This window comes from Adiantum capillus-veneris, chromosome 26, assembly GCF_014529385.1.
Source record: "Adiantum capillus-veneris isolate H3 chromosome 26, ASM1452938v2, whole genome shotgun sequence".
Classification (NCBI taxonomy): Eukaryota; Viridiplantae; Streptophyta; class Polypodiopsida; order Polypodiales; family Pteridaceae; genus Adiantum; species Adiantum capillus-veneris.
The window spans coordinates 98,975,232-98,991,910 of NC_140956.1; the positions used below are offsets into that span (position 1 = coordinate 98,975,232).

General features: G+C 42.1%; 1 protein-coding gene across 4 annotated transcripts in view; it reads right to left on the reverse strand.

Moving 5' to 3' along the window:
- Window positions 1–1,376: 1,376 nt before the first annotated feature.
- Window positions 1,377–16,679, reverse strand: part of LOC147423883 (beta-glucosidase 40-like) — a 31,384-nt gene continuing 16,081 nt past the window's right edge. Inside the window, exons 4-13 of one of the 4 annotated variants that reach the window (XM_086500955.1) lie at window positions 12,077–12,152; window positions 11,901–11,972; window positions 11,506–11,599; window positions 11,161–11,386; window positions 10,792–10,907; window positions 10,201–10,421; window positions 10,079–10,116; window positions 9,890–9,998; window positions 9,675–9,771; window positions 1,377–1,737 (exon numbers count right to left, since the gene is read on the reverse strand). In XM_086500955.1, the coding sequence (XP_086357081.1) occupies window positions 1,563–1,737; window positions 9,675–9,771; window positions 9,890–9,998; window positions 10,079–10,116; window positions 10,201–10,421; window positions 10,792–10,907; window positions 11,161–11,386; window positions 11,506–11,599; window positions 11,901–11,972; window positions 12,077–12,152 (1,224 nt within the window). In that variant the 3' untranslated portion in view covers window positions 1,377–1,562. Of the gene's footprint in view, window positions 1,738–8,826; window positions 9,004–9,674; window positions 9,781–9,889; window positions 9,999–10,078; window positions 10,117–10,200; window positions 10,422–10,791; window positions 10,908–11,160; window positions 11,387–11,505; window positions 11,600–11,900; window positions 11,973–12,076; window positions 12,153–16,679 lie in introns of those variants that run through there. The other 3 variants (XM_086500954.1, XM_086500957.1, XM_086500956.1) reach the window with 3 other exon arrangements.

Genomic DNA, 16,679 nt, shown 5'->3' on the forward strand with positions numbered 1-16,679 from the left:
GAATCATTGGCCATTTTTTGCTAATTCTCTCTTGTTTTATTTCCAAATGAAATCTCATGGATATTTCTAAGGCATTTTTATCGCCATTTTATTTTCACAATAGCTTGCCGCAAGTCTAAGAAAATTACCCATCAGCTTTTGAATGTCACACAATCCTTTTATCATTGATATGTTTTGGCTTCAACATCCTAATTCTAGCTCAATTAGAGGCGTTTCTGAGCATTTTCTCCCTAGTAGAGAGGGCATATCATTCTTTTAGTTTCATTATTGCAATCTAATCGCATAGCTTACATGCAATGAAATGAAGTTCTTGAGACTTATTCCATTAATCAAACAATCCAATTGATGATAGCAATATTGCAAAGGTTCCAATTTCGCATTACAATTGTCAAAGTTTATCCAATTACCACAAAATCCAATGTTTCATGTAAAAGCTAGGCACATTGATGTGAAGTATTACTTTGAGCATGAGAAACGTTGAGCTTGTCAAGATTCAATCTTAGTAAATAACCCTATAGATCTTACGTAAGGACACACTCCAAACGATTTGCACACTACCAAGTACTTATGGTCATTGAGTAGAGATTCATGGTTGTGTTTATGTCATCCTTTACTAATCATTACTAATTTTACATGTTCTCTTTATTTAGCCTAGAGGACAATAATGAGCTCTCACAAACCTTTCTACTACTTCACTGTAAATCTTCACTAGTTTGGTACCAAAAAGGACATTCTTTTCACACATTTTAATAAAATGGTACATGAAATGTATAAAACATCTCAAGAAATGCTTTTGCAAACTTATGAAATGCTAGCCAAAGTAATTAAAAATTATAATCTTTCACTTTTTTACACTTCAATAAGAACTACTCATGCAAAATACCTCCACAAAACAACAATTGTTGGTTCACTAAAACTTGTACCCTAATTTTGGGGGGGGGGGGGGGGGGGGGGGGGGGGGGGGGGGGTATATAAGGTGCATGCAATAATCCATCGTAACTACTTATATATGTGCTTGGCATTTTTGCAACTCTCATGAGATCGTTGTCACTAGAATTAAATAAAGAAAGCCGTGTGGATCAAACATACACCATTTGTGAGTTCAATTAACGACCACAAAAAAACATTTAATTCGTCTAAATTTGCAATGTCTTATGTAAAATATATACTAGATCTATCACTCCATTACTCAAGGTGATGGCGATGCAAACCACATTTGGTAATTCATGTATTAAAAATTATGCTTAAGACTTTTTGAAACCAATCTGCCTTTTTTTCGCATGAAGTTGTATAGTTGGGCCTTACAAATCTACCACTAAGTACCTCATTTACTTCAGGTGCATTTTTCTCTTTTAATCCCTAGCTTTGGACGTGTGGACCCAATGCTTTTAGTTTTGGCACTCAAAAGAGTCGAATAAATTAGTGTTACACATTGCTCATCACCATTGGGTTGTGATTGCACAATAAGCTATGTAAAGTGCCATGTTTCGTCAATTTATTTTAAGTTATTAAACAATTACCTTGATTTATTTGGTTTAGAAAGCCCACAACAAAATTTGTATTCAGCTCTTAAGAAAAGAAGAGAACCATTTTCCTGATGCTTTAGGAACTCTAGGAAGTTGTGGACTCTTAAAATCGATATGGTACAAGCCAAAGCGTGAAGTAAAGCCGCTCATCCACTCCCAATCATCCATAAACGTCCAATAGAAATAGCCCTTCACATTCACATCGTCCTCCCTATAAAAAAAGAAAACAAAAAATCATCAACAAACCAAATGCCCCCCCCCCCCCCCCCCCCCCCAACCCAACACAAACCCACCCCCAAAAAATAAAAAACAAAATAAAAAAAACTATTCATCACATTGCACTTCCTAATGAGTGAGTGACCATTCATCCCAATAATCCTAGCACCTTGAAACCAGTTGCATGCACTAAGTTGAAACTCAAGATTTTTGGGCAGTCAATAGTTTAGTTTACAAAAATAACAGAAGCAGTAAGAAATTTCATTTCACACCCCTAAGCGAAGCGGAAGAAGTTTTGAGATTGATGCTGTCACACAATTGAATAATAGGGGTGGCATTGCTTAATCAATTTGATTAAGTTCTGTGAAAACAAGGTTCAAACCTCTTGGTCTGAGAGTAAAGCTACTCATCATCCTCTATGCACCCTTTATACCTTTCTCACAAAGTTCAATTACTGCATGTATCACAAGGCACTCCTTTGATAAATCCAATGACTCACCCTCGGATGTATCAAAAGGCAAGATTAGTCAAATTAAAGGAGCTTTACCAGGTTGTAACACCTAATGTTCCCAGAATAACCAAAGAACAGTTCACTTTCCTCGCATGATGACTTGTATTTCCCTGTTCAAGTGCAGTATCACATTGTCCTCCTTGTTCACGGATCAGCCAATGAGCACCCATTTTTAACAACGCCAAATTGTTCTTAACACACAACCTATTAGCCAAGGCATAGCTCTTGCAATGATGTGACAATAAGTCTAAGAAAAGACCCATATCGTAGAGAACATTCAAGTGTGGGCTAATCATGCCTCTTGAGTGTTGAGCATGTCTGTGAATGCCCACTTATGGTTCTTGGCCAATACCTTGAAACAGAGGGACGCTCACAAAGTCTCTTCAAATGTTTTACGGTAAGCAAATGCTGTAACACTTGGAACTTTACTTCTTGTCAATTCTGAATGAAATGCTCAACCTGAATGCAGACTAGTGGCCGAGACTGATACTCCGCATGGATGAGGAATGTAGAACAGGAAGACTCAATTTTTTCATCATATCTACAGGAGAAAAGGTGACCAGCTGGGGCTTCTCTACTTCACCTTAAAGAGCTCAAAAAAGAACCTAGAACTGGGACAACCCTCACGTGAACATATTTGGATGCAATCAATAGAATTGTATTTTTTCCCTCTGATATCCTTCTAGAGCTGGGAGTCTTTCATTGCCGAACCATAACAAACCAGAGATTCATACTTATGTACTTATTTATTTATTTATCTATTTTTTATTCACATGTATGTGTGTGTGTGACACACACACACACACACTTTTTTTTGTAAATCGATTTGATTAATTTACTAGTGGGAAACCTCAAAGCGAGGAAAACCCACTGAAAGAGTCATATACAAGGGGAAGAGCACATAACTACTCAGCTGTATAGAGTAGCTAAAAACATTGAGAGGAAAGCTGATGCATCTCTGAGGTGATATCACCAACTTCCAAAGCAAACTGTAATGATTGCCTAAGAGAGAGCTTGAAGAGAGAATGGGTCTGCATGAGTATGATGGAACATGTAAGCATTACGTTGACTCCACAAAGTCCAGTAAGCCCAGTATCTGACCCACATAAAGAAGACCGCAAAATGCTGTAGTGACGGTGAAAAAATGCCAAATGCCCAGAACCTTTTGTGAAAGACTCCCAGGAAAAATGGAGTCGCATATAGGCCGACACACGCCGAAGGAAGTCTCTAGTAATGCAGCAATCCCACAGCAAGTGACAAATGTCCTCTTCTGCAGTCGAGCAACGAATGCAAGAAGAAGGACGAATATGACGCGCCCGAAGAAAAGTGCCGACCGGAAGCACTCCAAGCAAACAGCGCCAAAGGAACAAGCATTCTTTCAAAGGCAAATGGCTTTTCCACAAGGCAGATAGGCGCCTCCTCCACCAGAGATCAGATTTGTGCATGCGCCAAAGGGCATTACAATGACCATCAAGCCATGGTTGAGGTAGAAGAAGAGCGTAAATTCGACCTGCAGAAATATCTCGAAAAGGCGTTTCTCGAAGGGCCCAATCAAACATGCGGTCACCATCAGGCAAAGATGAAACAGGTAAAAAGTCGAGCAGCATCTCTGAAGCTCTCTCCAAAATTGACGGTAATGCATGCCCAATCCAAAACGGCGAGCAGCAAAGGGAAACTCAAAAGTGTATCCAGCCTCATCTACCACATCCTCAACCACACAAATGCCACGTCTCGAGAGAAAGTAAGCCTGACGAGGGGAGCGGTCGACCAAAGTAAGAGAGAATGCCCAACTCCAGTGGAGACTTTCCAAACGAATCGAATCACCTTCCTACCGAAGATTCCACGATAAACGCATCGTAAGCTCTTTCCAGGCAGATACTAAAGTGGAAGCAAGAGAACATCCAGGAATGTGCCCTTCCATCTTGCCAAAAACCACCTCCAGATAGAGGGTTGCCAATGGCCAAATGTAACAGACTTGGACACTCCAAGTCAAGAATCAAGCGCGACAGCACCAAATAACCACTTCAAAACAATTCACAGATCACAATAGATTTGCACTGGCCAGACGGAGTTCCGTGCCTAGAGATATTGGCCCCAAAGACTGGCGCCCCTTTCGGTATTTCTTTTTATATTAATCAATCATCAAAGTACAAGAGAGCGGTTAGGGTTTCACTCTCAGACTCTGCGTCCAGATGCTCTGAGAAGTGAGGCACTCACCACTAATTTAAAGGTTACAAGGGATGCCCAAAAGCAGAGCCCCAAAAGCTTTTAAAATCAAAAGCATCAGTTCTTTCTCTCTCTTAGAGAGTCTTTTCTCTTTTTTTTATTAAAAAAAAGCAAAAGCAAAATTCGCGTCGCTCATCATTTTCCACAAAAAAAAAAGAAAATAATCATAATAATAATAATCCGCCTCCGCGATTTCCGGAATTTAGGGTTTTTGACAAAAATTAGGGTTTGCAGGAATTTTAGGGTTTCTGGCAGAAATTAGGGTTTCTGCTGTCCGCCACGTCATCACTTTGTGACACCAAAAGCAGAAGTAACAACATGCTGACCAAGGAATGCAAACATCAGAGTCCAAGGCTGAATTTGTTGCACAAGAGTAGGCAACAACATAGCTTTCCTCGCAAGAACATGCTGGTGCAAATCCAAGATATTAAGTCCACCAAGACGTTTCGGAGTGCAAAGCTTCTCCATCGACATCAAGCATAAGCCTTTTTTCATAGCATGAGTCCACCACAAATGGGACATAATGTCCGACATAAGAGAATCAAGACAACGGCAAGGCCAATACATCAATGGCAAAAAGAACTGAACATATGCCAACAAAATACTCTGAACAATTTGCAAACGAACATGCAAGGACCAAGTAGATATATTCCAATAATGCAATTTGATATTCAAACGTTGCATGACCCAATTGACTTTCTGAGAGTGAGTAACATTCCATCCAATAGGATAACCCAAATGCCTAGTGATCACATTTGACGACACAATCTCCCCTGGCCATAACAAACTATGCCAATCACACGAACAAAGAGGCAAAAGCTTTGATTTACAAAAGTTGACTCTAAGCCCAGCCGCACTGCCAAAAAGTACCAAGGCTTCCATAATCACTTTGACATCCGCCTGCTGATTACGAGGCATAAACAATGAATCATCAGCGTAAGCCTGGCCAGCAAATGTACAGCCCAAAGGTAACCGCAGACCATGAAGACGCTCAGTAGAGGTCAAGTGATCAAGATAAGTCAACAGCAGGTGAGTAGCAATAGCATACAACAGAGCACTAAGGGGGCAGCCCTGCCTAACCGAACAACCAAGAGGCCAAGATTCAGTTAATTCATCTGCCAAGATCCCTGAAGACGTGCTACATGCATACAAAAAATAAACCACATTGGCGAATTTAGGACCAAACCCTAGGCATCTCATCGTGGCGGCAATGAAATCCCACTGCACAATGTCAAAGGCCTTTTCAATGTCAACTTGCATAACCAACACATCTTGTTGAGTGTACTTAGCATACTCCATGCCAATCATAACATTAGCTAGATTATCCATAATCTGGCTTGGATAATCTGGCGACGTGGAATGAAACCATATTGAGCCTGATGGAGTCCTGCAAAAAGATGGTCCTTTATGCGGTGCACCAGCATCTTAGCCAGTATCTTACAAACCACCGACATCAAAGTAATCGGGCGCCAATGAAAAAATCGATCACAGAGCGCTTGCTTAGGCAACAGTTTAAGTAAACCTTCTTTCCAAGATAGAGGCAAATCCTGTTTCTCCCACGCCGCATTATCATGAAAAGCAGTGGATGCTCAAGAGCCTCCCAAAAGGAGAGGAAAAATTCCACAGTAAGTCCATCCCAGCCAGGAGAGCGCCGACGGCCCAAAGCAAGCAACGCACTATGCAATTCTGAAGCAGTGAAGGGGTCCTCAAGGCCACATGCATCTTGCGGGGATATGATCGGAGCAACAAAGGAAAGCATCAATTGACGCGCATGGCAAGCAGCCGAAGATGCCTGAGAGGGAGCAGCAAACACCTGTCGATAATGCAAAACCATGGCATCTGCAAGTTCTTGCTTTGAAGAAGTCCAAACACTTGAAGAAAGCATAACCCGCTTGATGGCCTGTGAGAATCTCGAATGATGCAAACGCTTAAAGAATTGCTTTGAAGCACAGCTTTTATCCATGAAAGCCTGTTGACGGGCACGCGTCTGCCATTTAGCAAGCTTTCGCTTATCATTACGCTGAATACACACAGAAGCTTCATATAACTCTGACATCTCAGAATTAGACAAAGGCCGCAAATCAGCCAACGCTTGCAGACGTTACCAAGTATGCTTCGCATCTTTGACATCCCCTCGAGTGCATTGCATAAAGTGCGTGCCATAGTCACAAATAACACTTTGCACCCTCATGACAAAACGATACCAGGAAGCATCAAGATCAAGATGCATCTGAGCAAGCAGGGGGGAATAACCTCCGAAATCATGTCACGGAAAACCTCATGTGTGAGATAAGCAGTATTAACCATTAGCAGGTGTTTCCTAGGAAGAGCCCGATCACAACGAGTCTGTCCAAAACTCACATCCAACAAAACAAGGTAATGATCCGATAGCTACAAGGTGTAATCGATGTTGACCTCACATACAAATTCCTCATATTGTTGCAAATTAAGCAAATACCAACCGTGCTCGATAAGAAGAGTGGGCAACATGCTGAAAAGTAGAACCAAAGGCATTTGGATACAAATGCCGCCATAAATCAATCATCTGAGTAGAAGCAAAAAAATTATCCCATTCTTGCTTTTCCGCAAACAATATATGTGAATTGCCAATGGTACTATCATCCATCTCAGGTGTATTATTAAAATCCCAGCAAAGGAATGCATTCGAGGTCCATGGGAGAGAAGAGATGTCTCGCCATAGAGCAGCCCTTTGTCCAAATGATGTATACGCATAAATGCCTCCAAATTCATACACCTGACCGTTCAACAAGAATTGAATCACCATCCAACGGCCGTGCGGATCATTAAACAAGAGAACTGGCGAAGCTCATGCCGAACCAGCATCAATAAACCTGAGTAATCTTGCAAACCAGCATATGCAATCCAGGAACCTGCAAAATAAGAGCACTGACCAACAAAGTCATGTTGGTTGTGTTCTTGCAAAACCACGATATTTGCCTTACATGTATGTACATAGTGCCAGGTCAATCGCCATTTATCAAGGTTACATAACCCACGCACATTATATGAAATGCATTTAGTGCGACTATGCATTGAAAACAGTATTTACAACAGCAAGAAAGACAGGGATCAAGTCGAGATGCCCATATGGACATCTCCATCCGCCACATCCATGCGGAACCCGTCCGCTAAGTCAAAGCAGGAAATTTGTCTATAGAAACCGCTTGAGAAGTGGAAGCCTCACCCAAAAGTACATCCTTATAAGAGTGCATCGCTTTTTCCGAAGCGTCAATCAACGTGCGATTGTCATTGCAGAGAAGCTACTTAAATGATAAATTCTTGTTGGCGTTAACCAAAGGAACATAATTACGGAAGGAGGGTGGAGTACGAATTTTCACTGTCTTTTTAGGTACCACCCAGGAGCCAACATCACTTGATGCAACATTTTTGGCTTTCCCTGCATTTACATTCCCAACCTCCGTAGACGGCGGATTTTTGTTTTTCCCTTTATCAGCATTGGAAGTCACCTTGATAGCGGGGACTCCATTCGATTTAGCTTCACCAACAGATTTGCCTACAAGGTAGGGGAAGAGGAAGGCACAGCCAAAAGAGAGGGCTGTAAAACAGGTTCACGACATTCAGATTGCATGTGACCGAATTTACCACATCGAAAACAAGAGTTAGCAAATTTGCCCCATTTGAGTTTAAAAGGGCGCTTGCACACCCAAGGATCCCCTGAATCCACCATAATTCCATCTGGGGTATGCTTATCCGTATCCCACAGAATGCAAAACCTGTTGGTGTTTGCATCCAATTTCGAAGGGCAAATCACCTTGCCAAGTTGAGCAGCCAACAAAGGAAGAAAATGCCTCCACAAGTGAGGAAAATCAACAATTTCCACCCACACAGGACATTTGTGACGAATAAGACTTTGATAGTCCTTTGTCATTGCCCAAGGCAAAACATGAGTCATCTGCGTGCCAAAAAAGAGGGGAGACATCTCCAGCAAAAGGTTTCTAGCCTCAGTGTTTGCCAATAGTACCTCACAGAAACCCCGAGCACCAAAATAAACTCCTCGGACAGCCTTGCGTTTGAGAAGAAAATCAACCCACTGTCTGACATCCTGCGCAACAGGCATTTTGCCAGGGAAAAACAAAATGACCGCATTCATGGAATATTGCGCTACGGGATCCATAAGATCTTGTACAGGAATTCGCACCTCAAGGGCAGGTGTCTGACCATTCCAGGCTTTACGGGCCTCTTCACAATCTTCATACAGACAACTTTTGATTTCCGAAGCACTTTCCGAAACACTGCCCATGGCTTTACAACGCTTGAAGACACACGGGAACTCTGACATGCATCAACCAGAGCACAACCGAAAACTAAAGCAAAAGACTTTTTTTGTATTTTGTGAATTAGCTATTTACAAAATCCTCAGAGATATGTACATCTCCACAAAACGCATACATCTGCAAAATGAATGTGCCGGAAAAACTGTACTCTGTACTCTGTAAGCAGCTATAGGATGCCTGATAATGCTGCTGCAGCCAGTCGTACCCACTGTAGAGAATCACACAAGTTAACTACATGCAGGCTGTTCTTTGTACAGAGTGTCTTCGCACAAACCTGTGAGACTGTGCAGGCTGTCAGCGCACAGATGTGCAGAGTCGCGCAGAGACACAGGGCAGCACGCACGCACGCACACACACACACACACACACACTGTCACACCCACACACACGCTCTGAAGCAGACCAGCAGCAGCAGACGGAACGCGAACAGGCAGGTGCTGATTGCTGCACGCAAGGGGACTGCTATGGAGAGGAGCGCAGGGCGCGCGGAACGCCCAGTTCGCAGAGGTAAAGTCGTGCAGGAACCAGCAACGCGCAGGGATTGCAGTTCGCGTGCAAGGTTTTCACGAAGTTCACTCACACACTCTACACACACTCTCTCTCTCCACACACACACACACACACACACACACACAGGTGCAAATCGATAAGAGAAAAAGAGAGGCACCCACAAGCGAGCCACGGTGTGCCTCTCAAAAATCTAATTTTGAAAACGCCTAGTTAGGTTTCCCCTCTTAAAGATGTGAACCCGAAAAATGGACTCTCAATATCAGGATGCTGAAGGAAAATCTAGATGCTTGCACAAGCAGCACAATGTGGACAATTTTTGAGACAATCGACATACAGCAAGCAAATACTAAGCTCCTCAAAACACCATACCTGATGGACTCAGATACGACACGTAAGTGTTCCCGTAAGAAATTGATTCTCCCCTGATCATTGTAAGGCTCATTCAAAGTTGCATTCATGTCTCCGTCTGTCATCCCTGACACAACATTGTCAAAGAACATGCCTCCCCTTCTAAGCCCCTCTAGAGGTAAACTACTCATAACTGATGCACAAGTTTCATGAAATGAAAGTCTTGCAATGCGTACCATTCTCCGTAATATAGATAGGTATGTTGCCATACCGGCTTCGGAGTGCTGCCAATGCTTTCCTTAGGCCCCATGGGCAGCTGCGAAAAAGTGCTTGTTCATGTGGTTCCTAGCAGTAATGACAACAAATTGGAGGGTTTAACTGAAAGAACTGGAGGCATATTTGCTCATTGAAAACTTTTAACTTACCGGTGCCTCGCCCAAGAGCTTTCCGTTTGCATCAATCCCTGCACAACACCAACCACAGTAAAGCGAAATATTCTGCAAGTTCTTAAGTTTTGACCCTTTAGATGACACAAGTTACAACTCACAGTGAAGATCTGCTTCTGATTCTTTCAGCCACACGTGAAATCCTCCTGGGCTAACCACCGCTGCCTTTTTTGCCCAGAGCACAAAATAGTAGTTCAAACCAAGAAAATCGAGGCTGCCTTTGAGGTCTCGGCCTTGCTCTTCCGTAAACCTTGGCAGCCTTTCACCCACAACTTCTCTCATCATTTTGGGATAGTCACCGAAAAACAATGGATCCAGAATCCTGAAAGCAGATAAGTATATCAAGCAAAATGTCTAGGAAACAACATGCATGTTATTGGCTCCCTCTGCTTGGTTCCACGCACAAGGCGATATTTTGAATTTGTAACTTTGTGTCAAAAAACTAGCAACAAATGTAGCTAGAGAGCTCGAAGCATTCAACGAGCGCCACAAGCTGAGACACCAAAATCATCAATTCATGCCTGGTTGTGGCAAATACTAGACATTACCTTTAAAGTAATAAATGCTTAATATCTTAGTAATGTATAAGGACACTTACCCAAAACCTCCGACACACGTGCAAATCCCTAGCCACCCCCGCCCCCCCAAACAAAAAAAAACAAAAAAACGAGATTCTGAAACGCCTCTCTTACCAGCCCATTCCGAACTCTCCACACCTCACGGCAGCATCAATGTCTTCTTGACGTTCTGAGATAGGCTCAAACCATGTGACATCAGCACTCATGCCGATGAAACCCTGATGTTCTTTCTGAACCAAACAGCAAGGATATATTCACCAAAATGAAATAATCAACCACTAAAAAATTGTGTAAGTCCATTATAACACAATTCTTTCTCCTATTCCTCTGAGAAAGTGAATATGTTTGATTTGAGTTCATTAATTGGTGTTTCACCGATAAATAAACAGGTCATTGTATCCTTGACCATGCCAAAAATGCGATGTCATCATCAACAACTACAATCCAAACAATATGTATACAGAAAATAGAGAGATGACATGCCTGATATCTTTTTCTATAGAGTTTAGCTGTTGCTGCATGAGCAAGAAGTAAGTGATGAGCAAGTATGTACGAGTCACTACTTGCTTCTGATGAATTCCCAGGGGGTATTAACTGGAGTTCACATGACAAAATTGTTCCCATATGTATTTCATTGAAAGTGATCCAATGTTTTACTCTATCTCCGAAGTAATTAAAGCATGTATTTGCAAAATATAAAAAATGATCTCTGCAAAGCATATACAAAATATCAGTCGAAAACGATTGGCTCGAGGAGAATGCAGACCAAACAAAACACAGACGTGCACATACATCCTCTTGACCATGTGCACACTCCTAAAAGCTTACATAATATTGGTTGTTAACCATCCCTTTACTTCAGGATCATCTTGAAGATACTGTGGTAGATCCCAATGGTATAAGGTCACAAATGGGGTTAAACCTAACAAGTAACAATTGAAATCAATCTCTATGGTCTATAAAGCTCAAAAAATACCACTGAAGTTACAAATACTGCACAATTAAGAGGAACTTAAACCAGTATGACAAGCCAGCAGGTGTGCGAATTGTCAAAGCAAGAGGACCAGTATACTTAAGGAACTTAAACAAGTATGGCAAGCCAGCAGGTGTGCGAATTGTCAAAGCAAGTGTTGAATTTACTTAAGGCACACACTCTTAGTAGGATCAGATTCAAATACAAAGATGACAAGCAATGACAGCAAGTTAAACTTGAAGGAGCCAACCAGCTTCCAGTAAGCAATCAAGGACATCACTGTAAAACGCCACCCCTTCCTTATTCAGCGTTTGGGAATTTTCTGAGAACACATTTGCATCATCCAATACATACATTAGCTTTGAGAGAGTATTGGCACAATCAACACATTAAATAATAATTTAAAATAAGGTGGGAGTTACATACCTGGAAAAAGACGGGGCCATGAAATTGAGAATCGATAAGCCTCAACACCCAACCTCTTCATTTCCAATATGTCTTCCTACATATCAACAGGCCCAAAGCTCAGATGTACCAATCAATATCTTACAACAGAATTAGGATGCTTGCGAGGTAATTAAAGCTGTGTTGCATCAAATGTAACAAGGTGCTGGCGAGAGCAGGAGCAGAGGAGTTGAAACTTTCTCTGTTTGTTTACAATTATTTAAAGTTTGTATCATTGGTTCTCGTTGGCACGTGAGCCACCTCATTACATAGACATGTTTTATCAAGGAACGTCTTGCCTAAGCAAACCCAGAGAAATGCCAGAACAAATAGCTGATCATCAAGGGTGCACTCAGATTGAGGAATGGCGCCCACATTTAAGAAGAATGGACAAAGTTTTTGGCAATTGATGACATATAAAACCGTGTAACTAAGTAGGTCAAGTCTATCAAGAAAGCTGTCAGGGCGTCCAGACGCCATGTAGCTGGGAAATGCTCCAAAAACCACTTAAAGTAAGCTCTACACTCTTGTGAAGTTTCTTTCATGTGTAGCTAGGTGCTACGTCAGCGTTTGACTGCTGTCAATAGTGGTCAATAGACTCACATCCATAGTTACCTGGAACGAGAAATCAAAACGCAGAACAGGGAATGGCAACTTGCATGAAATGTTATTCCCTGTTACTGATACTCACATCTGAAACATGGAATGGGATTCAGAACAGGAACCTAGAATGGGACGGGGAAGGGAGACCTGAAAATGGCCATTCCCTTTAACTATGCTCACATCAAAAACTAATACATAGAGTTTAGACAAACAAGTTATACAAGGGGTAAGATTTGTAGACCCCGAGAAGCCAAGGTGGACAAGTCCTGTGCATTAAGCCACTAAAAGCCCCAATTTAGAGTCGTTTTGCCACCACTTTGTCAACAAGAAGTTCCAAGCAAATCACATGATTTAAAATAGGAAGCTGCCATTCGCCAAGTGCTAAGCTCAAACCACCCTGGCAACATCAGCTTGTTTGGCTCAATTTGTCTTCTATTACATGCGCAAGTTTGTTACACGTGATTATCTTAATCATGGCATTCAAGCATCAATCTTTGGTAGAATCATATCCATGTCTTCTAACTACCCGCTAAAAGGCAAGTCTGATGAGCTTTGACTGCTCCAAAATTCGAAAAAAACGCAAAGAGCAGAAAAGGAGGAAAACAAACCAAAAAAGAAAAACACAAAGACACAAGCAAAAACTCTCTCTCTCTCTCTCTCTCAACCTGGGTAAAACCAAGGTTATCTTGGAAGCAAGTCTTCCAAAACAGCACCGAAAGGAGAAGTAGAGGTAAACCAGGAGCAGCTTGTAGATGAAGTGCTAAAAAAGATCAACTTGTACACCAAACCCCAAGCTAAACAGCCCAAGTGGTGTGCTATTGAACAAAAATGGACAAACCATGGGACCGAGGAATGTTATTATAACAAAGGATATGTGAGAGAGAGACCTTACGCTCCCCAAGCTCCAGTAGCTTCCCCTCAAGTTCCACCGATGCCTAGATATCAAGCAGGCAACTTACCAGGACCTGTAGGTGTAGAAAGACCACAACCGGTGTTGGGGCAACAACCACCCCTACCAGGATTACGACCAGTTGGTATAAGATACACACCAACAATAACTGAATCAGAGGAAAAGGCTTTGGTGCCTATGCATGCGTATTATGAAGATCCCAATGGATATGCGGCAAACCCTGTCTATTATCCACCGGAAGAACCCTCGACGCCAGAACCATGGAGCATGATAGGGAATCAAGGACCACCAACTGCTGCACAGGCCGCAGGAGAAGGAAGATATAGCTTAAATGAACGAACACTGATGTTCATAGCCAATGGCGGCATGGGCGGACAGAGACATGCTTACCAACAAAGAGGGGCTCAAGGAGCACCTCAACAACCCAAGGGACCCTGTTACAAGTGTGGTGGAGACCATTGGCTGAGAGACTGTCCTCATGATGAAATCATTAGAGTCAATGCGTATTGCCCAGAATGTGGAATTACTCATTTGATTCCCGATTGCCCTAAAAACCCGAACAAAGGAGCAAAAACCACCTTGAACATGTTAGAAACAGTACCTTCCAATGGAGGATCGGAAAATGAAACAATCATACCTATTCAGGCGGTAACACGGACCCAAGTCCAAAGAAGGACGAACGAACCCATAGTTGAAGGACCAAAAACCGATGCCCAAAGTTCAGAAACGAAAAATCAGAGAAGCACTTGGAAAGCTAGAAAGGCGCGTAGGAAGGCCAGGAAGGAACGAGAGCAAACAGCCCTATCCGAGGAGTTGAAACATACAAAGAACAGATTGGAGCGGTTAGAGGATCTAGCTAGCTTAAGCTCACACACCACAGCAGCCATAGCACCCAAGGAAATAGCAGAGCCCAAAAGTGCAGGATCAGGAGGATCTGTACTGGCAGACAAGGTAAACGAGCAATTGGATGCGCTTCTAAAAGCTTATGAAGCTCGACTTAAAAAGAACCAAACCCAGGAGCAAAGGTGGATGATTTATCCATATGCAGAAATAGAAAAACAGAGGTTGGATATGTGTAAAAAGATGATCGAAACGCTCAATCATTGATGGAAGACCCGTTGGGTAAACCGGCAAATTGTCATGAAGCACCAGCTCCAACCCCTATCCAACCAACATTAGAGAAACATGAAGAAACAAAGGAAAGACTCACTAATGACTATGAGTCCAGAGGAGAGCCTATCATAGTGCCAAATACCACCGATGGGACAAGTGACAGGTTCCAGCCTAAAATATTGGCAGAAATGGGTAAGGACTATAAAGGTCTAGATGATCTGTGGAAGCAAATCCGTGAGGCCAACGAAGCTAATAGGATGAGTAACCACCTGAATAGCGCGAGAAAAGAAAAGAATGTGATCTTACCTCCTATTGAAGAATTTGAGGCAGCGTCGCAAATGAACTTTGAGATATTCACAAGGGGGAGATCAAGGATCAATTAGTTCGGGACACAGCCAACCGGACTCTTTGAGAACTTTACCCTCTTACCTAGGAGAGTACGAAGCTAAGTCGGAAGTGAGAGCAATCCCATCTCAAAGACTTTCTTCTAACAAGGTGATGGATTCTCAAGGATTGATTGAGTTGTTATCCACTCCGGTGGCATGCACAATCACGTTAGCAGAACTCCTAAAGTTAAGGCCAAATATGTGGACCACAGTAGGAAAATGCCTAGAAAAATTTGGAGTGAAAGACCCCACCTTAAAGCTACAAGAAGGAATCAGAGAGTTGGACAGACCTCAACTAAACACTATGCCAGTACCATTGAATAAGGTTGGAGAATATTGCGAGGGAGAAGACGGAAACACTACACTACCAGTAGAATTCCAAGGAGTAGTTTCCAAAGCTATTCTTGACAGTGGAGCGGGAGTTGCTATTGCCACCAAAGAAATCTGGAAAAAATGGGAAAAACCAGCTTTGAGAGCTATCAGAATGAAACTGCAATTGGCAGATGGGTTCATGGAGAAGCCGTTGAGACTCCTAGAAAAAGTGATTGTCACTTCGTGCAGAATTGAGTATGAGCATACATTTGCAATAGTCGATTTCGACAAAAAGAACAATTATGAGATAATCTTGGGACGGACCATTCATGCGACAATTGAAGATAGTCCAAGATTGGGGTTATGACCACATATACCTCAGACATGGCGAAACGACAACTAAAATACACCTGAAAAACCATAGTTACAAGGATGTGAACCAAACACCGGTGGAAGAGTTTGATTCGGCTACAGTAGCAGGATCAGAACTACCAGCATGGTTAGGGCAACCAAAAGAGCTATGAATGTGCGGAGCTTCACATTGTGGAAGCTTAAGAAGAGAGGAATGCGTCTTAGAAAGAGCAATTGAGGACAAGGAGTATATTCCGGAACCTTTCCCTGAAGATGCCTTGGAACCTCTAGAATGGGAACACATACTGGTAACATTGGATGTTTGTACCATTATCGACAGTCTAACAACAAAATTTTGCAATAAGGATGGCTATGATGTGTTACCCTATTACATGGTAAGCGTTATACCAGAAAAGGAGACGGTAAAACCACCGAAACAAGAAGAGTTTTACAACTCCTCTGAACATTTGGAAGTAAATGATGATGCAGATAATGAGTGTTCAGACACCTCAAGTGAGCGTGGAAATGAAGCCGAGAATATCAAGTTTTATGATTTTGCTAATCAACATCCTAGACGCCAAGAACGCTATAGGAGGAAACGAGCAGGAAACAAAGCGAGAGAGAACCTGATGCCAAGGATAAAAGGTAAAACTCACTATTTGATGCTTATAAGAGCAGAGGATTGTGTAAAAGATCAAATATCAGGAAAATTCTCAACAAATCGAATAGAACGAACGGGAGAGGAAATAAAACAGGTACGAAAAGCTAAAACCGAAACAAAATCACAAAAATCTCAAAATTCAAAAAAAGAAATAACAAAGGACCAAGAGTGGACTAAACTGAAGCGTAAACAGAAATACCAAGAACTAAAACGGTCTTTGAGAGAGATATTGACTACGGAAAAAGATAG